The 27,702-nt window shown below is 34.6% G+C and overlaps 1 protein-coding gene across 2 annotated transcripts; it reads right to left on the reverse strand.

Moving 5' to 3' along the window:
- Positions 1 to 24,881: 24,881 nt before the first annotated feature.
- On the reverse strand, positions 24,882 to 27,422 carry LOC145008242 (putative phytol kinase 3, chloroplastic). 2 transcript variants are annotated; one of them, XM_078966869.1, is made up of 6 exons: positions 26,800 to 27,422; positions 26,253 to 26,278; positions 26,041 to 26,172; positions 25,843 to 25,958; positions 25,607 to 25,721; positions 24,882 to 25,191 (listed from the first exon to the last, which is right to left on the reverse strand). In XM_078966869.1, exons 1-6 carry the CDS (start codon positions 26,920 to 26,922, stop codon positions 25,011 to 25,013), a joined length of 693 nt encoding a protein of 230 aa, XP_078822995.1. In that variant the 5' UTR covers positions 26,923 to 27,422; the 3' UTR covers positions 24,882 to 25,010. The 2 variants fall into 2 exon arrangements, with proteins under 2 accessions (XP_078822995.1, XP_078822994.1); XM_078966868.1 differs by having other exon boundaries at positions 26,253 to 26,320; positions 26,800 to 27,411.
- Positions 27,423 to 27,702: the final 280 nt, after the last annotated feature.

Raw genomic sequence — 27,702 nt, forward strand, 5'->3', positions numbered from 1 at the left:
TGGACACTACTGTTGGATTAATGTCTAAGTCCATAACTATAATTGGTAAGACTTGACCCGACCCGACATGGTCCATTTGGGTTGCATGACATCATGCACTTGGATAGACTAAATGAAAGAAATAAGACACTTATGGTTATTAACATATTATAAGTTCTAGTATATTAATAATAAGAATAATGAGATTATTTAATTAGTATTGATCAAGAATTAATCTAGCATTAATTGAGTGATCAAAAGAAGACTAATTAAATATGTGGGTTGATTGTGTAAATCATCCATACTTGTATAGTGGGCTAATGCTCCATGGATTATCTAGTTGGGCCAAAACCCATATGATGCTCCATGGTGTATTTGAACCCATGGATCCAAGGAAATGGAAAGTCATGACAATTAGGGTTTACCCTAATTGTATAACTATATAAGCATCTTATTCTTGAGGAAAATCGGCCACTAGTATTATTCTAGAGAGGGCTAGCCGATTTTATGAAGTGTAGAATTCTCTCAAGTTATTCCAAGTGTATTTGGTGTTGTGTGAACCATTTGAGGTGTCACACTTGGGGCATTAGGCACTCAAGCTTCATGAAGACATTCTACATCAAAGAGGTATGTATTCTATCTTGTTATATTGATAGTTTTGTATGCTAGATTAGGATAATACCTTTGATGTTCATATTTGCATGTATAATAGAGAAAACATAGATCCAAGGTATTTAGGGTTGCATGTACACTTAGGAGTGTTAGAATGCTCAAAACCCAACAGTGGTATCAGAGCCTAGGCTTGTTTTCTTGTTATACCTGCAATAGAAGCTGCAAAATCGAGTTTTGATGCTGTCAGCCCAGCAGACTCACCGAGTCCATGAAGGGACTCGACGAGTCCAAGGCAAAATGCATCCAACTCGCCGAGTTGTGTTCATGCACTCGACGAGTTGGACCCCAGACAGCATACTTTCGAGGTTTTTGGCTAGAAATGGACTAGGAACATTACCCTAAGTTGTTTTTGAACTTATAAACTTGTTTTTTGATGTGGTAATGTTCATGCTAATCCATTTTCAAAGATAATTGTCAATAGATTCATGTTTTGTATTAGTTTAAATGTTAGACTAATTACATGAAAAAGTTTGATTTGAATTATCTTGTTCTTATGAGTTTCTTAGATTAATAGAAAAGTTGAATGAAATAGTTGTTTTCAATCCATTTTAATCTAAGAGTTGAGTATAAAATGTGTTTGTGTAACTTATCCTCAAGTTACATGAAGAGTCACATTAAAGACTCATAAAACTCATAAAGTTGGCAAAGGTTACAAAATGAAGAGTCTAGTTCTAATTAATTGGAGTTATGACTCCATAATTTGTCCTCAAGTTATGGAGGACCAAGAGTCTCTTCATTAAATAAAAAAAATAATAATAAAAAAAAATAAGGTAACCTTAATTAATTCCATAAGTTATAAAAATAAAGAAAAAAGATAATTCTTTTATTAGTTTAAAGTCTTCCATAAGTTATGGAACTTGAAGAGTTTTTGGATTAAAACTACCTTAAACACATAAGTTATGGAATTAATTAGTTTTGAATAGTTTCAAAACTTGCCCTCAAGTTTTGGAATTTGTAAAGTTTTCTCTTATGAATACTTTAATTCCAAGTTAGCCCTTAGAATTTTAAAAGTTAAAATTCAACCCTTATACTTTATAATATTATAAGTTAATAATATATACATGTATAAGAGTAAAGTTGGTCTTACCGCTAGTACGCCTCATTCACGAAGCCGGTCTATAAGGTGGGTATAAGGTTGTTGCCTATAAAATGGCAACTTAATGGGTGTCTACTCTCACCCACCGCTTGCTTGACCGGTGGAGGGTTGTTAGCCGAACGGGTTTGACAGGACTATAATTCTCCCTTAATTAAAAGTATTAATGATAAATACTAAGTAACTAAACTTTTAATAATACCCAATCTTAGTTACTTAGAAAAATGTGAATAAGGTGCTAATCCACGAAATTACACTTTGCACTTTGTTTGAGTCGGTTAGTGGAGCGCGTATGGTTAACCGACACACTAACTCGTATTTAACAAGGTACGCAAAGGGTAACTTAATGTTTATCATAGTATCGATGGAGTGTGTGTGGTTAACCGGCACATCGATTGAGGGGTAAACACTTAAGGGTACCAAGTAATTTGCATGGTTACTTCACACCTTGTTTTGTGATCCTCGGCATCCCAGTCACAAAACTTGAAGGGCACACTCGAGATTGAAACATGCCATTGAACAGTTCAATGAATCTCAAAAGATCTAGGAGTTTCAAATCCAATTAAAACCTAATAATACATTTCGTTTATCTTGGTGGAAATTGGTGAATCGTCATTCACCTACCTTCAAATTGTTTTATAGCTTGGATTACGGCATACCTCTTCTAAGTTATAAAATAGTTTGTTGGGTCCTAGCCTTAATATTTCATATTGGGTGTCATATTAAGGACTTTAGATCAACTATCTTTAATATCTCCCATAACATGTCTGGTTTAGACATTTATGATCTTCCCAAATCTCTTGAAACAAGCATTCCTAATGAAGATGATGTCCCATGGATATCATACTTCTTTCTCCTCCTCCAATTATTCTCCCTACCCCACAAATTCTTGAAAAGTTTAAGGTCACTCAAGCCCTAATGGCAAGGCAAGGTCTAGGTGTGGTCACATCTTGGAGATGTAGTCACATATTGACAAGCCGGGAGAGTTGGGTGTCAAAGTCTTGAGAAAGTTGGTGGTTCAATCACTTTCTAAGTCACATAGTGAGTTCCTTTGGGACACCTATGAAATAGACTATGACAAGACCCTTAATGATCTTATCTATTGTTAAGATCAACTTCCTGAAACTTTATGGACATTGACAATGGTGACACTGGAAATACAGAAAAAGCATTCTCTTCCCAATGGAAAGGGATCGGCCATAGTCAAATCGGTTGAACAAATGGTAAAGAGAAAAGCTAAGTCTGTGATAGTCCCGTGTACCATTATCAAAGGGTCCATATGTTTATATTGCCAAATAAAGGGTCATTATTTGCGAAGCTGCCAAATTTACCTAAGGATGTTAAAGTCAATAAGGTTGACTCTACTTCAGGTAAAGTCCACTATCTAACTCTGTTAAGTTTCTATTCTGAGATTCCTGATACATGATGTGACTGGGTCACATGGTAATGTTTTAAGAATCAAAGAAAAGTAAAGGAACTTAAAGAAAGAATATGCTGAATCTGATCGCGTAGTTTGAAGATCGGATTCTTGAGCTACTTCTTAGGAGTTATGAGATATTGCTTAGGAATAGATAACAACAAGTTTTCATATGGGTTGTAAGGATAAGTTTTTCCGCATAGTTTTAAAATAAAAGAAATTTTTGATTTTATTTATTTTAAATATCCTTACAATGGCATTTGAGGAAAAATTGTTGCTTATATGATTCCATTAATAGCAAGAGTGGAAATATGAAATTGATTCTTTCATTTGTGGTAATGTCTAAATTTATCAAATAAAGGAAAGATTCTCATCACCCAAGTCTCAATTGGACAGGGACTTGGAATCATGCAAGTTCTATAGCATGATGAATGAGAACTTTCAAGTATTGGAAAAATTAGGACTAATTAATTGTTCACATGGATGTGTGAGTCAAGTAATGGACTAAGGGATCGAGTACATAGTCATGTGCACTGATTAAGTCCACCACAAACGATATAAGGCTATTCGTCATAGTTTACTAAAGCTCAGTAAATATGATTATACTTACAAGCTTAAGTGTAACTCTGAGACATTGGAAAAGGTTCCAATGTAAGGCAGAGCGAATAAGAAGAATCAAATTAGGCAGAAGGATAAAAGTTTCTCAAATCTGAAAAGATGGGAGAGTACTTTAGTATCAGTTTTGTGATCATCTTAATGATTAAGAAACCATATCAAAATTAGTTCTCTAAGGAAGTCTTAGTTCATTCTTATGACTAAGAAGAAGGGATCTTGAATTGTTGAAATGGTTAAATCAAGAAGATGAGTCATACTTCGTTCCAATACAAGTCTTAGAGTCATACTCCAAGATTGTAACTTGAGTGACATGTCTTTAAGAAGGTTTAAAACACGTGTCAAATGTAAGAGTAAAAGTTTCCTACTCTTGTACATTTGAAATTGGTAAGTTGTGATGTTTTGGATAAAACAAAGACCAACTAAGGCTAATTATGTGAAGTGTTTGTCTTGATTAGAATCCGCACTATCTCTTGGATGTTTGACAAGGGATTCTTATAGGTCAAGAGGACAGTGGGAGTGTTAAAGGTCTTGAAAGTCTCAAGAACTAATCAAGAATGAAACCTAAAGTTCTTCACTAGCACACGACTTAAGGTTTATAACCTATCGTGTTGACATATTCTGTGCCCATTCCAGTTAAAGTTGGCTTTGCATATGAGTTCTTAGAGCTCTCAATGTGTTGCACAACAACTTGGAAGCAATGGTAGGCCCTTGAGCTACCAGGTGGCAAGAAATTAAGATTGAGTTCAGTCCATATGAGTTTGGATTTGTCATCATCCTTGTCTTGTGACTATGGTTTTGACAATTCACATGGATAAGAACACATACACCCTTAAATCTAAGTGTCATAAAGTTTCTCTCCGATTCATGAAAATGATGGTGAGGAAACACTTTCACTTTAGCTAGATAGCAAATGTGATATTTTGCATTCTCAAAGTCGTTAGTGGAGCGTGTGTGGTTTACCGGCACACTAACTTGGACTTGTGAGAAGTAGCAAAAAAGGTCTAACCATTATGATTACGACATCCCTCTTCATAATTGTTTAGACACACAAGTGTGCTATCTAAGGGAAGGTGTATGTTTTTGATAAAGTCTTATCAAAACAATCTAGTATCAGAAATCTGAACTTTGGTAAGTCAATAAAGTATTGATTTCTAGAAGTCCAGCTGATTTCTGAGTACATGTCAAAGCTAGTGGGAGCATAAAGTGTTATGCTAATAATCATCATGTTGGTGGGAGCATGATAATTACGATAAGTATTGCAAGCTAGCAATGTTAATTATAGAAAACAAAAGTTTCAACTGGGAAAGAGTTGTTTTGCTATAATTAAGGGAGAGGAAATTATACTTCATCTCAAATCTATAAGCTTAGATCGTGAGGTTTTAATCATTTAGTCAAGAATATATATGAATTTCATGTTGGAATGGCTCAACATAAGGAAATTTTGTATATGGGTCCATTATTTGCGTTCTAAAATTCGATTATGATTACGGCATCCCTTTTCATAATCTGAATTATGAGAACTTGGCAAATAGAAATGGAAATGTTATAGCAAAAGATTGGTTTAGTCTTTATGGGAGACATCATGAATTGTGTCCCATATGCTTCGGATATACGATCGATTACATGTGCTATATTTATCCTTTCTAAAATTTTCCAAATGCCTAGGGCATTAAGAAGGGAAAAGGTTTAGAACTGGATATGACTAAAAGGATTAAACAATTGTCGAGGACAATCTAAGGTTTACCAAAGATTGGTTGCTCAAGGACAGTTGGAAGTATACTGATAATTCTGGAAGGACCATATTGACATAATCTGTAAGGAGGAAACTCTTGTTCAGAAGTGATAGTCAAAATGAATCCGGAAATGTTTCAAAGTCAGAGATTTCAATCTGTGTAAGATTAAGGAAACTTAATGCAAGAAGGATGTTTCCAAGGAGTTGATCTCCTTTGGAATACTCTGTAATGATTTTTGCCAAGTCTTTCTGACTTTGTGCATAATCATTACAAGAGGATCAATGCATATAAGTTTAGAATCTAACAGATTTCAGTAAATGGCATGAATTTGGAATTCTTGCATTTGCAGTAAGGATTTAGGAGTGTGAAAAGAGAATCATTGAAGTTATGTTCAATTGATCTAGTTCACAAAGTAAAGATCATAGAAAACATAGTATGCATACTTAGTGTATGGCATGACTAGTGTTTAGAAAACATAGTGTGCATGCTTGGAGCATGGGACAACTATTGTTTTAAATTCAAGAATAATGTTGATAGCTGAAACAGTATACAATGAATAATGTGTAATCATATAGTGATAAATAAAAGGTGTTTTATTTATATTCATAAGTTCTGAGACCATATTGGATTCAATTATTATTGTGTTTCACTTTGCATGTTTTGACTTCCCGAATAAACTAGGTTATTCTTCCGGAATGACTAAGTTATTCAAACCATCCACAGTCGGTCATATGTTGGAAGTAGATATGAATTAAGACTGTCATGGGTTGGCTTGTAGAGGTCTAAGATGTTGGACAAAGGGCTACAACACTCATGAGTGCTCATAAGTTCTGAGTATTGGATTCAACCCGCGCTCATTGGAATCACTTCATGGATATTATCACGAGTGATCATGAGACGATAATATCTTATATTCTTCAAACCTAGAGATATGAGTTGTTACTATGAGTTGATAGTACATTGATTACACGAAACGCATTGGTAACTCGATGTTATAAAACGTGTCTTTGTGTATGATTCAACAAGTAGTAGAACAAGCCATATGAGTCGAAGTTTATCCATTCCTTTTACCTTCGGGATAAAAGTGATATCTGTGGGCCCCTCGATGATTTGATGATGACAAATGGAGTTCATCTACAAGGTCAGAGTTCGACAGAAGCTTTTGAGAGCTACAATTGCCAGTTGGTTCCTGAAGTCATATGCAATAATAGTTTTAGACTTATCCAAGTGGGAGACTGTTGGATTAATGTCTAAGTCCATAACTATAATTGGTAAGACTTGACCCGACCCGACATGGTCCATTTGGGTTGCATGGCATCATGCACTTGGATAGACTAAATGAGAGAAATAAGACACTTATGGTTATTAACATATTATAAGTTCTAGTATATTAATAATAAGAATAATGAGATTATTTAATTAGTATTGATCAAGAATTAATCTAGCATTAATTGAGTGATCAAAAGAAAACTAATTAAATATGTGGGTTGATTGTGTAAATCATCCATACTTGTATAGTGGGCTAATGCTCCATGGATTATCTAGTTGGGCCAAAACCCATATGATGCTCCATGGATGCTCCATGGTGTATTTGAACCCATGGATCCAAGGAAATGGAAAGTCATGACAATTAGGGTTTACCCTAATTGTATAACTATATAAGCATCTTATTCTTGAGGAAAATCGGCCACTAGTATTATTGTAGAGAGGGCTAGCCGATTTTATGAAGTGTAGAATTCTCTCAAGTTATTCCAAGTGTATTTGGTGTTGTGTGAACCATTTGAGGTGTCACACTTGGGGAACTAGGCACTCAAGCTTCATGAAGACATTCTACATCAAGGAGGTATGTATTCTGTCTTGTTATATTGATAGTTTTGTATGCTAGATTAGGATAATACCTTGGATGTTCATATTTGCATGTATAATAGAGAAAACATAGATCCAAGGTATTTAGGGTTGCATGTACACTTAGGAGTGTTAGAATGCTCAAAACCCAACAACTACTTCTAAGGGGTTTCCTCAGCCATACATGTCCTAAAGGCAACCATGAGGGGGATGGAGTACCGCGAATGAACACTCTCAGTTCATTAACACCTACAGGTTGCGGACCTACTAATGTTTCCCACTGGACTGTCTACAAAGTCCGTGGTCATCATCCAAACTCTGCTAGATGACTGGATTTCAAAACACATCAAGGCCTCTCATTAATTTTATTTTATCACGCATCACTATCTACCCATGTTCTACCCAACATATTTGTAGATAAAAATACTTATACAGTTTAAAACTTGTATAAAACATCAACTCAACAATTACGTCAAATAAACAATTAATATATCTACACATAGCACGTATTATAAGGTAAAAACTTCATATCTATGTGTATAATGAAAGTGACTATACACTCACACGATTTGATGATAATCGGGCAGCAATTCGTTTCCTAAAATGATCGTTTCTAATAAAACCGGGAGTTTTTTTGAGATACCGGGCTCTACAAAAGTCGGGCTTTGAAACCGAAAAGATAAATTTTCCGGGCTTCTCGGGCACTTCGTGGAGTATTCCGGGATTTACAATCGATACCGGGGCTTTGGGGGATTCTAAGATGAAGAAAATATGAAGAGAGGGGTGAAAGATAGTAATATCTCAAAAGTACCCGAGAGGCTTCGCAGATACCCTTCTATTTATAGGGTCCGAAGTCTTGATCCAACGGCTGAGAAGGTTCTGATCCGACGGCTGAGAGGCTTTGCAGGGGGGTGGCTCGCACGAGGGTTCCACGTGCGAAGGGCTCGCTGGCAGCTTCTGATTGGACCGCGGTCTACTGGTGCACATGCGAGGTTCGGAGCTACGCTATGCGAGGCTCGGAGCTAGGGTGGCGCGAGGCTCGGTCCAGCTGCGAGCTTCGGATTGGGCCTCCCTTTGGTCGAATCAGGATAGGACACGGGGCAGTCTCACATGCGAGGTGACTCAGCAGCTCGGACACGTGGCTTGTTCTCAGCGAAGGTGACGTGGCCGAAGCCACATTTGCGAATTTTCTCGGTTTTTGTGCAAAATCTTCTAAAATCCATAACTTTTGCATACGAGCTCCGTTTTTGATGTTGTTTATATGAACGCGTAGCTAAAGTTACGCTCTACAAGTTCCGTTTAGACTTCGTCGGCTGATTTTAAATTTAAATTTTATATTATTATTTTTAACAGACCGGGACAGGGAATCCATTAAAAATTCATAACTTCTTCATCCAACGTCCGTTTTCGTCATACTTTTTACCGTTGTGCTCCTAATGACAAGACCTTCAATTCTTGTTTAGGTTGTATCGGCTAAAAGTCGCTCAATCTAAAATTTGAGTTTTTAGCTGTCTACTGCTAAGCTGAGACTTCGAAAAATCATAACTTCCTCATACGAAGTCAGATTTTGCGTTCTTTTTTATCGAACTTCTCGTTTTGACGAATACTACGAATTTCATTTAGATTACTAAGGCTAAAAAGTAGTTTATCAAAAACTCACTTTTTACGACATTCAGCACCGTGCCGGTTTTGTCGCGAAACTTCGACATGTCATAACTTCTTCGTTATAACTCGGATTTTGGTATTCTTTATATCCCCAAAATCCTTGTTTCAAGCACTACAAGTTTATGTAAAGATATCGGGCTTATCTCAAACTTTAATTTTGACGCTTATTTTTATTCTTAATTAAATAAACCCTAATAATTAAGCATAAAACACATAATTCACATAATATTCACATAATTCCTTTTCATTTCTTCAAAATGAGTTACAAAGGTTAACCCAGACTATCAACTCAATATAAATGCCTAGGGTAGAAACACGAGTGTTACAAATCATTATCGGTATCTTTCAACCGGTAATCATCATCGATATCTTTCAACTGGTAACTGGGGACTATTCCACCCCTACCACTAGCATACAACATCAACATATAAACATACAATCAGGCATATCCGGGTCTGACCTACCCTTCGGTCCTAAGGACCACTATCAGGGAAACTGATCCCTACTATACACATAACATATCATACAAATATATCTCATAACCAAGGCACATAACCAGACCAAGATAATTATCACAAAGACAATCATATCCTAAATATTTCGCTTTGGTGGGCCGGCATTGTGGCCTTAGACCCACCCCTATAGGAAGATAACTCACCACGTACGAGTAGCTGCTGATAATTTGTGCAAGAAACCTCTGTCTGCTGCTGCTACGGAAATCCTCCGACCATAATCCCCACAAAACACTTAGTCAGAATCTGATATATACCCTTAGGGTAAAATAACTATTTTACCCCGAATCAAGTCCAAGTTAAAGTGATCTTTTATTTGACCCGACTCGCCAATTTGGGCATCAACTCATCGAGTCCCTACCCTTTACTCGTCCTTATCCATGACTCGACTCGTTGAGTTTGGCAACGACTCGACAAGTTCCCCTTCTTTACGAACATCAATGAACCTTCATCCGACTCGCTGAGTTGTATAAACAACTCGTCGAGTTCACCTTTATCTGATGAACAAGTCCTGACCTTGACTTGTCGAGCTGTATGAACAACTCGTCTAGTTCATCTTAAAACATAAGAAGATTGCCTTGTATTCGTCGGTTCTGTTCTAGCACTCGTCGAGTCCCATGAACTCTGTGTCTAAAACTAAGTACAATGCGTTGGGTCACTCCTTCTGCCATGCTACAACCCTTCTAACACCCAACTGAGTGCTTTTGACCCTCAACAGATATAGGACTCAAAGCCTTGGAATCGTAGAGTCCCAAGAATGGACTCGCCGGGTCGATAACATCCACACCCTAAATCCTCGATTTTTTATGTACAACACTTGTCCAAATGATAGATCCAAGCCCCTAAGCTCAATCTGGCACATAATCTTATGAACTTTACGTGCATGCATGGGACTTTTGAGCCAAAAGGCTCTAAAATGGCTCTTTTGTTGCATGGGACCTTCCATGGGTGCAAAAGCAACCCAAATCTGCATTGTGACTCTTCCTAAGTGCTAGATCCAAATTCTTAACCCCCAACCATGTTTGCAAATCATGGTTGGTCACTTAATATGGCTTAAAAGCCCTAAATCTTCCCCAAAAAGGGATCTAAGAAACAAGCAAGCAAGGTGCATACTTTATACCTGTTAAAGATTGCAAATAATGAACCAAACTCAAATCCTTCAGTCTCATCTTGATCCTTCTATGCTCTTCCTTCTTCATTGAGGTCAAAACGCACAAAAATCACTCAAAAGCCTTAGTTCTTGCACCAAAACACTTAGGGTTTGCTATGGAGAGTCTTTAGGAGCAATAGGGACGAGTGGTGGCTGAAAGAGATGATTAAATAGGGTGAAAACCCTCATATTAGGGTTTTGTCCAGTTAGAGCCTACTCATCGATTATGGGCACCGACTCGACGAGTCCATCACATAAGTCCCGTATCCAAACCCACTCCTACTCGACGAGTTGGGCCTTCAACTCGCCGAGTCCTAGGAAAAAAAATGCAAAATACAACAAAATAAATTACATACCAGGAACCGAGTGCTACACACACACTCTAAAAGAGGTAGAAGGAAACCTCATAAATGACCATTGAATGGTTGTCCTTTTTACCTATCGCTTCTTTTTATGGTGGAGGGTCGTTAGCCTAACATAATTGATAGGACACAAATCACATTAAAAGTATAATGTATTAAGTAATATAATTGTAACATCTTGTTTCCTATCATTTCTGAGCCATAGGACGAAAGTTGATTATTAAGGTTTTGGTCCTTTATGAGGCAAAGTTTAGTCCTTGTGGAAGGAGGTATTGATAGTAAAGGGATTTTACCCTTAATCTGTGTTTTGGGCCGAAGGGTAGAAAGGGAAAAGTCATAGCCCGGGTCCTTGTATGAAATATGGATTTTTGTTCGATAATGTTTTAGTCCAGGATATTAAGATAATATTATAGAGCTCTTCAACACCTTTCTATGGATATAAAGAACATCGAAAACGGAGTTGGAACGAAGAAATTACGACCGTTTGAAGTTAGAAAGATTTTAGGGTTAGTCGCATACACAAGGTGTACGATGAGTACGTAGGGCATACTAGGGCATCCCTAATGGATAAAGTCGAAAGCTTTATGACTTAGAACATCATTTTGGATTTGGATCTGATTTTCTATTGTAAGGGCTTCATGGAGTAAGTTGTTAATGGAGTTTTCGGACTGGGTTGTGTACGTTGGGCATACTAATGGTACATTGCGCGTATGCAGTCAGTGCCCTACTTTAGGCCAATATTAGAGTCGGTTGGGCACACTCTGTTGGCAAGAAATATTGACTTTTGGACCTTGACCGTTGACTTTGACTATGACTAGGGTTAACCAATTTTGACTTAAGGGTATTTTGCATATTTTGAGTTATAGTTAAGCCTTGGTCTCTATTTCTTGAATATGTGACATGCAGAGCTGGTATTTGAAGTAGTGTATTGTTTAGCTATTCTTCAGACTATGAGGTGAGTTTTTCTCACTGTGTGTGTCGGTCAAATGCACCAATGTCGGCCAACTAAATTATGTATCCTAGTATATACGATGTCGTTATGTTGTAGTATTCTATAGATCTGTTTCTTTGTCTCTTGATTGGTCTTATGTTCCTCTGTTGCTAGATATATGTTAACTACTATGTATATGTCTACATGACATAGTAAAGTCGAGACTGTATGGCTTTGTGTTGTCATTCAACAGACCAGGGCGTTCCAAAAGAAAGGTTGTGGGCCGAGGGCAATCCAATTGAGAGGTTTTGGACCCAATATGTATTAGCAATCCAACCATAAGTTTTTGAGCTAGGGCATACCAATAGAAATTTTGTTGGTCGGGGCATTCCTCGTCTATTGGCTATAATGAGTCGGGGCATGCCAATGAATAAATGAGGATGCACTAGGATCGCTCAAGTTTACTATCGATTGTTGAGGGACTTGTCAGCTTGTTGTATGGAATTCTATTTACAGTTTAGATTGGGCAATTGTCAATTGGCAAATCAGTTTCACAGATGGGTATGTTTAGCTATACGTGGGTTTTGATTCACTAGATTAGGTGTCAATGTGTTCTCGATCACTGGTCATTTCATACATCATCAAATTGGAGATTCTTTATAAGTTTTGGGTTGTATCAGTTGAAGTTTAATGGATTCACATTAGCGTTTGATAATTAAAGGATACTTAACCATTTATTTGTTTTGCAACTTGGATCATAGACTTTGATAATTAATGTCTTAGAAACTTAAAGGGTATTAATTATTAAAGATTTGGATATTGAAAATACTAAATTAGATCTGTTAAAATTTTGTAGATAAAAACAAAATCTAATCTCATTACCATGCATCATTTTTCTTTGCTAATATACAAGAGATAATAACATTTGATGGACATAATTTCAACAAATGAGTTCATACCTTATGGGATAATCTAAACAGGGATAAGAAATTGTATATTTTAGAAGGCACTATTCATGAACCACCTGCTTTAAGCAATAGACCTGAACATGAAACTTGGTGGAGGAATCATTGTAATGCTGAAGATGTTTCTGACACCATAATAGGAACAATTATTCTCGATGTTCAGAAGGAATCGAAAAGTTGGAATCATATCATATCTTTTATCAGGTCAAATGAATATTTCTAAAATACAATGCTATTTGATTTAAGCCAGTTCAAGCACAAGAAGAATGCAAAGTTGAAAAGAGTCATTATGTGTTCCCTAAAAGGCTTTTAGTTCATGAAAAGGATACCTATAATCCGAATAAATCTAGAAAGCCCCATAGAGATAGATATTCTTTTGATTGTCAAGAAACAACAAATTAGACGAGGAAAGGTTCCGCATATCTAAGAAATAGTAGCTGGACCAGTAATTCGATTATTTATACGATAGAACTTATACTTTTCATATAACACTCAAGTACTTGATACTTTATGTTAATCTAATATGTGTTAATGTTGAAAAATATTCGACAAGAGTAAGCAGCATACAGCAAACAATTTGGAACTTTACTCCCGAATATCATTATTTATGTTTTGATCAAAAAGTATTTGTATTGTATAACAATTTTTGTTGCGAATAATGTATGTTTTAAATTATCTTATCTAAATATATATCTCATTTAATTTGTTATATAATTGATCATTTAATTAATTGTCTTTCATAATCATCACCATCATATTCTAAAATGATTAAATTTTGTTTTTTGGGAATGAGATCTATTAATAGAATTATAAAGTAAATATCAAGATTTTCTAGATAATAAGTTCTATAACAAAAAAGTTTTGACTTAAACATGATTTGAATCAAACTTATCTATGACTTTGTTATCTTTAGTACATAAATATAATACACATATTCCAACTTTAGAAATGGATTTTTAAACGCGAATTGTGTAGTTTATTTGACATATGTGAATCGTATATATATATATATATATATATATGAGATTATTAATTCTATTTTCACTAAACTGTAGAGAAAATAATTATTAATGAACTATACATAGTGACATATGTGTTCCCTTCTAATGAATGTCTAGATTTATTCCAAGATACCTAATCAAATTTATTAACAACTATAGTCGTTGTAATTATATTTTATAGGGTAAGAGATAAATATGAAATCGTTTGAAGTTTTCATAAATGAAGTTGAGAAACAAATCAGTAGATCTAAAGCCTTAGAGATAATAAAGGATAAATGAAACCTTACTAGATTTGGTTTACTTTCTAATCTGTAGAAATTATATTCCTTTATCCTTTTGGGATTATGCCTTAATCATTATCACTTGTATCTTAACCAACTAACGAGTAAAAAATAACACTTTGTAATATTTAGAATGGAAAGGCTCTATCCTTATCTCACTTAATGTTTTGAGTATTTGAAGCTTATGTAAGGCTATATCTTCTAAACCCAAGATTAAAATCATCATTTTATTATGAAAGCACAAAGTCTGGTTTTACATCAAAATGAAGATAAAATATGTGTTTACTAAGAACAAGTGGGAGCGTAGTGATTTCCAAATCTTGTATAATTAAGCCATACTTATTCATGGGAAATAACATTTCGATTATGCAAGGTCATTTAACCTTGAATCGGAAAGTGTTTCTAAAATTAAAGGCTTAGAATTGATAAGGTACACTTTTGGAATGTAAAATCTATGGTGATAGGTAAAGATGAATGTTAAAGTTCTAAATATTTATGCATATATTGGCAATATCTTGAAAGCGATCAAGATACAATATTCCTTTACAGGGCTCTTGATAATACCAGATGACACCATTTTGAGCTTGCCTTAAAAGGACCTATCATATAGGTTTGAGCTAGAAAAATTGATCTTTATTCTATTTACTTTGAAATATGAATCCATCATTAACAAGACCAGGCATATTATTAAGCTATGAACATATCAGAAGATACCAATAAGGTACATCGGAAAGTCATTAGATAACTACAAGGACATTTAAAACTACTAAAGAAGAACTAGAGAATGTATGTGAGTTAATCAGTTTAAAAGATATCTTTATGTAAAGGAGTTACATAAGATGTTAACTTCAAACCATATAGATATAATTATGAATTATAATTAGATTAGGAATTCTTTAAAAATGAAGAATGAGTCTTGTTGGAAATAGCTCAGGGAAAAAACATAATTGCATAATCTACTATAAAATAAGAATACACTGCTACTTCAAAAGCTGCAATCGAATATGATTGGATGAATAAGTTCATTGAAAAACTAGATTGAGTCCATTAATTCAATGATCACCTAGAAATCTTTTGTGACTTCACGAGTGCACTTAATCAATCTAAGATACTCTAAATCAGATCATAACACATGACTTATATTCTCTAAGATATCTTACTATTCTTAGAATAAATTTAAATATGGAGATAATCATATTCGTAGAATTCACACAAATTAAATTTAGTCAAATCCATTAATAAAGTCCTTCTTTAAGCTAGGCATGAAAGGCCACTCTTGATCTATAGGACTTTATTATTCTAGAAATGAGATTTGATGTGGATTTAGTATTTTGGATATTGTAACATTATAACAACAAATGTTATATTGTTTTGATATATTAGGATATGATCTTCACAATAATACTTGTTGTGTTCTATATTAACATGTTTAGTCCAAAAATAATCTAATTATTCTAGAAGTTCATAGTCGGTCATAATTATGGGAGCAATTATGATGTAAGAGTAATATGAAATGGATTGGTAGACTATCATAAGATGAAAGTGGGCAAAGGGTTGTAACCAAGATTCATAGGTACTTGTTAGAGAACAAGTATTGGATATGACCCGGATCAAGATCACCTCATGGATCGTTATCATGAGTGGTACTTGACAAAGGTACCATCTTTGTATCCTTAATACATAACATGCATATAAGAACTTTAAGTGTAGATAACACTATACTTTCACATGGTTAAATCTTCCGACCAACACATTAAAATGAATCATGTCCTTTTTTCCCTCTTTGAGATCTCCTTCACTAGAAGTAATCTTTTCAACAAATTTATCAACATGCATGAAAATTCTTTTATTTGGTATGATAGTGTTATGCTCATCACAAAAGGCTCTGACTTCTACTTTAGACATTTCACACTCAATAGCCTTTTCTTTTATTGATGAGACTACTCGAAGATTCTTTGAAATATCAAGGTGAAATAGAACTGGTGTTGGCCATTTCTTGGATCTCAACAAGGAAATTAGCTTAAGATCCTCGAATGTTTCAAAGATTGATTTTGAAATATTCCCCTATGTAGATGACTTCTCCTGATGATGAGAAGAATCATCATAATAACTTGTACTTGGAAAAATAGTAGAAATAGGTGTTGAATGAATGGAGTCCCCTAAATAAGAGAAATCAAAGAGTCCTTCCCCTATAGTTTTTATTTCATCATCAATTTCCTCATTTTCATAGTCTTTTAAAACTACTTTCTTTTCAGAACCAAAGGATGAACTTGAACTACTCTCTCTCTTTTTGGAATTATCAGAAGGACCCGTGATAGATAACGAAGCATTAGGATGAGTTGCTTGTGGTGGTGGATTTGAATCAGTAAGTGGTACATGATAATTTGGTGTAGGAGGTCGGCTATGTGATGGATGAGGTGTGGATGTTGATTGTGTGGTGGAGGAACAAAGGATGAGGTTGTAGAGGGACGCCCTACTCATTTTATAAAAGCACTATAAACGTCAACACATCCATGGCATTCAAAAAAGACATCAGCGTAGTGACGATTGAATCGAGTATAGAAACGAAATCAAAGTAAGAACAAATTTAGACACAATATCGAAATAAAATCTTGTTGGCTCGTTGTATTGCTTATCAGTGAATACAAGAAGATGAGAGTAAAGAGTACAAGATTAGAGTCAAAGTATAAACCTCATAGTGTATCCATCCCATATATATATATATATATATATATATATATATATATATATATATATATATATATATATATATATATATATATATATAGATCCGGTAAGAAATTTTTTTGGTAGGAAGGTAAGAATTTTTTTTTTCGACATATTTTTTTGAGAAACAAAAAAATGAATCACTAGATGATTCATTTATAAGATGACTCACAAGAAAAAATTATCAAAAAAACATCTTTATGATTCATTTTTAAGTAAATTAAGAAAAAATTCACTTTTACGACAATTTTAGTGAATAACAACAAAATCATTATATAAATGAATCATCGAGACGTTTTTTTGAGAATTTTTTCTTGTGAATCATCTTACAAATGAATCATCTAATGATTCATTTTGTTTGTTCGCAAAAAAAATATGTAGAAAAAAACTTCTTACCTTCGTAGCAAAAATTTCCTTCTTATTTGATCTTGATAATATATATATATATATATATATATATATATATATATATATATATATATATATATATATATATATATATATATAGGGATACTGAAGCACAATAAATACAAGGGATGAAATACAATAAGCTTCGAAACATAAAATTCCCTTGTAATAACATTACAAGCTACATACAACTAAGAGATATTCGACACCTCACAATAACATTTGAAACCCTAAACTCTCCCCCTTTATGAGAGATGCCGAATCTAAGTTGTTAACACCTTAGCAGTTTGATGAATCACCCTCCGAATCTCAGCATACCAGTTTATGATCGTCTGAATCTAAGATTTCTCCTTATCATTATTCTTGGCACAAATGTTCATACCTACCATGAGATTTGTGTAATGTGGAATTGTATACCTTTCGACATAACATGCTTGAAACAGGAATTTAGAATTTTTGACCTTCTTGTTTTTCCCAACAAAAACGATCCCTAAAGGTCTCAAGGTAATCTCTCCATCTTCAACATATTTCAAACTAGCCTTACTCATAACACATAGTTTGTGGAAGAATGATCTCTTTATCCAAATATATATCCAATTCAACATCAGTTAAGGCTAAAGCTCCATAGTATCCATCAATAAAAACCTTCAGATGAGCAAAAGCATTCAAAAAATCTTCTTTTCTTGTCACTTGTAATTTCGATATATCAACACTTTTCATGATCAATGCCACAACTAACAAATCATGAAGATTCATTAGTGCAAAGTCTGTAACTGAGAAGTCGAATGTAACATTGTTTGCTTGAACTATGTGATTTTGATAATTCTGGAGCATACCCTCGAATAGAACGTCTTTGGTTATGCACATAACTCAAACTATCTTGACCAATGACCATATCTCTACTTCCTTCTTCCCAAGTATAGCATGGAAACAAAACTTCATGTGCCTATACTCAAGTTTATCCTTGTACTTGTCAGCAAGCTCGAACTACTCATCCAAGAACATCATTCTTTTCACTGGAAAATCTAATTGATTCATATCGGAGTTCACAGTGTTAAAAATTTTTCTTGGGAATCCTCTCAAACTCATGCATCTCACTAGAAACAAACAAAGTTTCAATATATTTGTAATAATAAAGCTTTGTGTGATCACCTTTGTTGAGACTAGGTGGATCACTGCCTCTCTATCAAAGTATACTTTGTATTTTGATGTCGCTTTTTGACTTCTTGTTCCATTGCAGCTTTCTTTTCCTCCTTCGTAAGCTCAATACTTACTTCTTTCCCTTTCCCTTTATTTTCTTCCGTAGACTTGGGTTTCGAAGATGAACTTGTACCACCAATTACAATTCCCTTCTTCAAAAGCATTGTTGTTGTTGTTGTTGAGGTTATCGGATCAGTTTTACTTGGCATTGTCACGGGAATTTTACTAGTTAAAACCTTTTCCACTACCTTTGCATCTTCACCTATTTTACGAGAACCTCCTTCGCCTTTAACAATGCCAACATGCCTTTTTTCTCCCCCTTTCACCCCTGTAACAATAGGTGGGACACCAATTGGCATCAATGGAAGAAGTTTCGCAAGTGGAGCCAATTCTTTACGAATTGTTGACTCGAGCAAGCTAAAATTTTGAGTTAAGAAATCAGGAGTAAATACAGAAGATGTCGAAGATCTAGACTTTAAAATGAGATCCTTTAACGTACCCAACAACTTCACAATATCACCAAAACTGGTATCATCAACTGTAACCTTCTTTTCGAATTTGGTAACGAAAGAATTGTACCACTCAATAGATTTTGTGATAGCATTAGCAATTATATCAACCTTCATATGAAGGGTAGAATAATTGTGAGTTAGAACAATGATTTCTTTCACCATGTCATCTTGTAACTCTTGAAGTTTCAAATTGACATTCTCACGAATGGTCTTGACATATTGAACATACAAAACATGTCTTTCCTTCGCAACATCCTTTAAAGCTATAAGGCTTTATTAAAATTCTCAGATTATGCTTTGATCCTTAACTCATTATTCTTGTCAATTTAATCAAGTTTGTCCTGAATTCAATGCTCTTGAGCTTTCGACATAACATCACCTCGATACCCAAAACTGGATGTTTAGCCCCACCATCAACTTGTAATTGTAGCGATGAATTAAGCTTCTGATTAAGAATCTTAAATTTCTTCCTAGACATCAGCATGTGATCTGGAATGTCCTCCTTATTAGGATCATACTCTATATCAGCAAAAGAACCCACGAACCCACCATCATCCGTTTCGTCATCATTAACTATTTTGGGACCTTTTGTGGATTGGGATGGGAAAAAGGAAGTAATGGGTTGTTGCATGATATTATCAAAAGTAGGTGAATTAGAGGATGAAGGTGATTTGGTTGAATTAGGAATAATAAATGGAGGTAATGAAACTATGGTATCAACAAGAGTTGTTTCAAACGTAGATGAGACAACAAGAGAAAGATTACCTTAGGCAGCTGTACTCGATACTCCTTCACCCATAGTGACATTTGCCTCTATATTAGATTTGTTAGCAGTAATGCCTAAAGTGAAAACCTCCTCATGAAATAATTTGGCAGTCGACATTCCGGGTGGTATGACATTTGTTTTCTTAGGAGTAGACTTCTTCATTTGTTTACCAAGATTGATGGGTGTGTCTACTTTAGAATTTCTCCACAGAGTCATCAAGATTTCCAGTTGCCTTGAGATTCGACATAAGTGGAGAATCCCTTTCAGATGAAGAATGTCCCATTTGATCATCATGAATTGGAAACTCGGGAACAACTTCTTCATCTATTGTATCGTCATGAATCACTAACATCTTGGCTTCTTCTTTTGTCTCTTGGAAAGACGTTTGGCCATGTCTTTTACCCTCCGTTTCTTCGAAGCTGGAGAAACAGGTACTTGAACTTTTTGAAACAAAACCCCCTTTCAACTGACTTGTGGCTTCACTTTAAAAGTTGGTGAAAAACTTCTCGACCTTTCAGGAGAATGACGAGGTGTATGAGCAATCTTTTTCAACACACTATATTTCGAAGGTACGACTTCTGTTACAGGCTTCAAAACCGGAGGTGGCTCAGTTTGCACTTTCTTCATTGTAGTAACCTTCTCAACTTGCTCAGGTTTTGTTGTGGATAGACTTTCCTTTATAACTTTCTTAGACCCTTTCTTCTTCTTTGATGGAGTAGTGGTTGTAGTTAACAACACACCAGTTTCGATATCAAGATTAATTATCTTAAAATGGCTTACCAAAACAGGGTGAGATAGATCCACCTTGTGAAGCATTGCATCAGGAATTCTGGCAACAGTTGGAAAAACTTCTCCATCATCTTCAATAGTTTTAGGATGATGAAACACTGAAAATTCAGCAGTTTCTTCGTTGTCTGGAACCAAAATACATTCCTTCTCATAAGCATATTGTAAAATTAAGCTCCAATAACGAGAACGCGAAATCCCATCGATTGCATTTCGTGTTCACAACACTTTTCACAAACTCATTCTAGAGCTGAATTGCATAGTCCATCGATAAGTCGTAGTATAATCCTGCCACTATTGCTTAAACCTCCAAACAACCGTTATCCAACACTAATGTTCTTCCAGTTAAGCAGCAAAGATAGTTTCCAATGAAAAAATTCCACATACAAGGTAATCCAGGCTTCTTAAACTCATTAATTTTAGTAAGAGTAGGTTGATAACTCATCTCATTGAACATATCAATAGTTTGTTCATTCTTTGCCTTGTAGAAGGGTTCAACATTATGAATACTGAGAATCTGAGAAAAAGTCTTCTTTAACAATCGAAACTTATTGACATTCATCATTTGAAAAGTGAATGTGTTTATCGTCTTGATATAGGTAGATGTAGAACAAACAAGAGAAAGCCAAGAAACTGGTATGGAGAAAGAACTGAACATCGCCTGGAAACAACAACAACTCTTCGAAGAACCAGCAAGAGAAAGCCAAGAAACTGGCATGGAAAAAGAAGTTCTATGATAAACCAAACTTCGGTCCTTCTAGCTTCGAAAAAACAACTCTTTGAAGAATTTTTATGGTTAAAAGAATGAAGAATCCATAAAGTTTAGGGTCAAAATTTAAGTTTGAATTCGAAGGAACGAATCGATCAAGTCCTTGGGGATTAGGGTTATGACTGCAATTATTGTTTGGGTCCTAGTGAGTCCTTGGATTTTGAAGAATAAAATTGTAAATTTTGATTTGACTCATTGTTTTATTTGCTACCAACTTCATCGAAGAAGCTAATGTTGGCTTCAGTATAACCTTCTATATCATTTTGATTATTGGCTTCAATATGCTTTTTTGGCTATATCTGCTATCCATGATGTTACCGCTCTGATATCATTTTGGTTACCTACTTCTGTATATCCTTTTTGAAATTTACTTAATTTGGAACCTAGATTTCATTTATATTCATTACATTTTCTAGTTTGCATACGTAATTAGTCTTCGTAACACAATAAGACTCTGGTACATAATGACTTATATTTTAATGGAAATGATGCTTCATAAAGATATGATTAATTGAATGAACATTACTCTTAAACGGCAAATTAAATCTTTCTAAAATGTTTCTTCTCCTCACAATTTAAATCTTTCCAAAAAGACCTATCTTTGAATAGAAACGATGCTTCAACAACAAAATGGAGTGCATGAAAGAATGAATCGAACATTGTTTGAAAGGGTGAGGTGTATGTTGTCTAATGTAGGGTTATCTAGGTGTTTTTGGGCAGAAGCTATTAATACAGTGTGTTACCTGATAAATAGAACTCCAGCTACAATAATTAATTCTACAACCCCATTTAAGGTATGGTCTGGAAAAACAACCGACTACATAGGCCTGCGAGTGTTTCATTGTCCTTCTTATTACCATATTAGTGAGGGAAAGTTGGAGCCTCGTTTAAAAAAATAATTGTTTATAGAATATGGAGATGGTGTAAAGGGCTATAGAGTTTGGTGTCTTGATAAGAAAAATGTGATTCTCGGTAGAGATGTAGTGTTTGATGAGGATAGTATGTTGCATGGTATGAAATACTCATCTGCACCAAATACTTATGGTGAGAATATGTCCGAACAGGTGGAGTATGAGTAAGATAACTCTGAAGAGCTTGATAAATCTATTGAACAACCTAATAATTCATCTCAAACAGTACCTGTTGTGAATGAAAAACATCACCATGAATATTCTTAGTCTATTGCTTTGGATAGACCCTGGAGACAAGTTGGAAGGCCAATTCGATATGGTTTTGAAGATATGGTAGCGTATGCTTTGCAAGTGGCTAAAGAAATGGAATTCTTTAAACCATCTTTTTATAAAGAAGCAATAACATCTAAAGAGGTTGATGTGTGGATAGTTGTTATAAGTGAATAGATTGAATCTCTTCATAAGAACCCAACTTGGGAAGTGTTAAAGTTACCTCGTTTCAGCAAAGTGTGACTTGTAATGGATTTTTAAGAGAAAAACAGGGCTTCCTGTATCTCAAAATTTGAGGTCTAAGGCTCGTTTGGTGTAGTTGTTATAAGTGAACAATGAGTTGATTATAACAAAATATTCTCACATGTGGTGCGTTATACATCTATTAGAGTGTTGTTGGCACTTGTGGCACAAATGAATCTAAGAGGGGTTTGTAGCTCAAGGTAACAAGAATTATGTTTGTAATTTCAAGAAGTCACTCTACGTGTTAAAGCAATCTGCTAGTCAATGGTATAAGTATTTTGACCTTTTTAAGGTTAGGCATGGTTATAGTAGAAGTCATTATGATTGTTGTAAATATCATAAGGAGGGTGTTAATGGGTCAGGTGTGTTTTTGTTACTCTATCTGGATGATATGTTGGTGGCTTCTCAATACATGACTAATATTACAAGAGTAAAACAACTTCTCAATTATGGCTTATCCTTGAAAGGGACATTGGGTTGCTGTGTAACGAATTTTTAGATACCTAAAAGGTACATATGATGTTGGACTCATTTATGGAGGAAAAGAAGAATGTTTGGTGTGACTGGTTATTCGGATCCAGATTATGCAGCTGATATTGATTCGAGGAGGTCATTGAAAGGATATGTGTTTGTAGTTGGAAATGCTTTAGTGAGTTGGAAAGCAACTCTACAGCCTTCAGTAGCTTTGTCCACTACAAAGGCTGAGTATATGGCTCTTACAGAGACTACAAAGGAAGGAATTTGGCTGAAAGGATTGCTTGGAGATTCTGGTTTTCATCGAGATAAAGTTGTTATTTTTTGTGACAACTTGAGTGCAATTTGTTTGGCTAAAGATCAAGTACATCATGAAAGAACGAAGCATATAGATGTTCGTTATCATTTTATCCATTCAGAAGGAAGAATTCAAGTGAAGAAAGTTAGGACCCAAGACAATCCAACTGATGCATTAACAATGTCGTTACCTTTAACAAAATTTAGACATCGTTTAGATTTTCTAAACATCGACAAGTGGAAGTAATTGTTTGTTTTTACTGTACTCATAGTAAAAGCCAAGGTGAAGAATTGTTAGTTAGTTTAATATGTGGCTTTAACTATTAGGGTAGTTTTGTCATTTTTTTTGGAGTTGTTTGTTGCTATAAATAAGAGAGGGTTCGTAATTTGGGAATAACTCTTGTTTATGTGAAACTAGGATTATGAGGTCTAAGTTTGATAGATTACCATACGTATTCATTAAGAGCATACAGATAGTCTTCCATGTGGATTGTCTACTGATCATACTCCTCCAAAATTGGAGCACAAGTGTTTGAATCAACAATTTTTGCAACATTGTACATCGCCTAAGAACTGTTTGCCATTGAAAAACATGTTCAAAACTGCCAAAAACTTAAGAAAAATAAAATTCAAACAGAAAAACAAATATGTGAGTAACATATCAGAGGTATTTGAAAACGAAATGGGATTCTAAAATTATTAAACGGTCATGCTATGATACCACTCGTTCAGTACAGAAATCAATAATAAACAAAAGTGCAAAACTAAAATGAACACAGACAAATTATAAATATTCTTCGACTGATCAAAAAATGCAACACAAGTCTAGGTGTTATAGATAGAACACTAACTAGCAAAAAAATCATTACATTAATTCTCCATCCACCTCTATATATATTGTATATATGAATAGCTAAGTTGGTAGAATAACAACCAATAATAATAAGACACGTAGGAGAGCACACATGATTTGTTTACGATGATGTTTCCCTCACTTACTTAAAATAGCTAAGTGTGTGACAGTTCATTATATGTCAAATAACAAAGCAACAATTGTAGAGGTCTCTTAATTTCGGTAATACGAAAACCTTGAAAAAATAATGATGCTTTCTTTCGAAAGATACGACAGCTACAAAAAAACTTTGAATTTCAACAAGTCACCATAAATGATACAAAATTTAATAGTTACTTTTTTTATTTAACGTACTTAATTAGGAAGTTATAACATCAATAACTACACGTACTTAGGAAGTTATAACATCAATAACGACAAACGACTACAATTAGACAAGAACAATTCTGCAATTAAAACCAACATTTGTGTACATAAATTGGTGCAAGTTCTAATCAACATAACACGTACATGACTATAATCGATTTGACTAACATTTTACAACAAATAATCACATATTTCAGCTCAATACATTTACAAGAATACCAAAGTTCCTAGCAACACATTGGCAAGAGGCACAGTCAGATTGTCGTCTAATTTAGTGCTTATTGGGAGAGACTCAACGAACGCACTCATAAGAGACACCACGAAGAAGCCCACCACCATTTTAGATTTTTTCTCAACAAAGCCAAACATTGAGAAATAGTACATGTACCTATACAATATCACTAATATTCCAAAGTGTTTCTTTTTTAAAAAATGGAATTAATAGGGACAAATGGACAACCCTTTTCCCCGTTAAATGCTGTATTGATCGAGTGTTGACCAGATAAATGATGTCTATCTCAAGTAATTAAGTGTTCTATACAATAAGATAGTCAGATGGGAGTTTCTTTTCACTTAATACACAAAAGTGAGGAAAAAACTAAGAGTCTTTATTATTTCCTTTCATGTTGCCAAGTGTCGCTGTCATTTCCTTAAATATATTTTAACATCATTTATCAGGACAAAATCGTTATTTAGACAACACTTAGTGGGAAAAAAATAGAGTCCAATCTCTTGCACAAAAGGAAAATATTTAGTTTCCAATGGGATAATATTTGCCAAAAGATCAAAATTCAAAAGATTACCCAACAGAAGCAATGAAACCAGCAACTGCCATGGCAATGGAACCTGCAAAAGATTTATCAGTATTATAAGGAATTTTCTTCTTTCCGAATCTCCTTCCAATAATGTCAGCAATGCCTGTAGAAAGAACAAGGTCGAAAGATATAATTTTGACATGAGATACTCTTTTGTCCCACTAGATAAAGTAGAATGAAATAAATGTTCTTCTTATGATCATAATTTTAGAAAGAATCATTACCATCTCCAGCACAAAGATTACACATTGCAGCAATGGCAATAGGTGATGTTCTCCAGTAGACTGTACAACACAATGTGATTGTACAAACATAGTACAAAGGACCCCTTATAAGTTCCCTGATACATAAAGAAGCAAATAAAACGATCATAAAATCTTTGGTTAATTCATATGATCCGATATATTTTGTAGTTTAAAAACCTGTGGTCTCCAAATCTGCTCATAGATTTGACAGTGGCCTCGTCTTTCACTATCCCATATCCAATGAGCAGCACTTTCACTATGTTGACACCTGGCACCACAGCTGCCATGAATGCTCCTTGACTTCCTGAACTGTGATAATATAGGAATAACGTAATCATCATACATGAAGTTAATGATCAAAACATCCCTTCCTTTCTCACGTTATTTACCTGAAGAGCGGCCAGCATAACATGAACTGTAGTCCAAACGTTATATGCACGAGCTTCCTGTTTAGTTTCTAATAATGAAAGACGAAAACAGATTTATAAAACACTTACGAGTTCTGACTATTTTTTAAGTTATATTTGCATGAAAACCTTGATCGATATACCCAAAACGTTTCACATTTATCAAGAAGAAAATCTTTATCAGGAAAGATTGGGCGTAAAAATAGGATTTCTCATGTATTTTTAAGCCAAATTAAAATTGTAAGACATGATTTCGTTGTAAATTTATAGTAAATCTCAAATGAATCTTTTTGATTATGGATCTTGTTGTAGATTTATATCCGACAAAACTCTATTCATGATGTTGCAACTTGCAAAGCTCAGATCTACATGCATGTAAGTTAAGTTGCAATAAAATCCTCGTTGACTTTACGTAAAAGCCAAAATTGATCGACGGTTTTGCAACGAGGAAGTAAGATGAAAGCATCAAAAACCCAATCGAAACACACCTGAATACGTAGAGTAATCAAAGAAGTAAAAGAAGATCCACCTGGTCGAAAACTCCTCTTCTTGCAGTTTCTTCAAAACATCGAAGCAAAGAGAGTGCGACACAAATGGAGAAAGTTAAGGCGCAAAGATCCCCAGCGAGAGGGGACTTCGTCAACAATATCATCGTGCGACAAACCAGTTCGGAGTTTAATTGCTGGAATGCATAAGTGGTGATTAATAAGAAGAAGAATAGTGATTTGTGATGTGGACGTCTAGATGATGATCAATTAAGAGGCGCTGACTAAACAGAATTGTCCAATACAGGACGGAAGACAATTATAATTCAAGAAGAATGAAAATGACCAAAAATTTTGTTTCCAAATGGAGGTTTTAGAATCTTCAAAGGAAATGGAAACAAGAAGTCATCGCTTGAATTTGGGTTTTACGAGGCATATAAAGTCTTTGGAGATTGGTAGAGTATGTTTTTCTGTATATTTTAGTTTTCGTTGGTGGGTATTCTTTATTCTTTCCCTAACAGCTTTTTATTCTGCTTTACATTCTCTCTATTATTCCTAAATCTTCTATAGTTCTATTCCTAAACACATGAAAGTTGTTATCTTTCTTTCCCCTCCCATCTATCATCTATGAATCCATGGTAAATCAAGAAGCACAAAATACAAGATTAAGACGAACCGAACACTTTGTCTTTTGCCTTTAACGAGGGTAAGGATTTGAATATAGAGAGGGCTTATAAAAAAATTTGAATTTTAAACAAAAAGCATCAATTTTCCTAATTATAACACCAAAATAAATTCAGAATTCTTAAGGACATACAAGTTAACTTTATTAATATATAAACAAATCAATTAAATGTGTACATGTGAAATAATAAAATAATAAACTACATAGAAAACATAAAAAAGAAAAGATGGTCGGCAGAAAGGATAGGTTTTCTTTATCTTTT

This window comes from Lactuca saligna, chromosome 8, assembly GCF_052625555.1.
Source record: "Lactuca saligna cultivar CGN05327 chromosome 8, ASM5262555v1, whole genome shotgun sequence".
Taxonomy (NCBI): domain Eukaryota; kingdom Viridiplantae; phylum Streptophyta; class Magnoliopsida; order Asterales; family Asteraceae; genus Lactuca; species Lactuca saligna.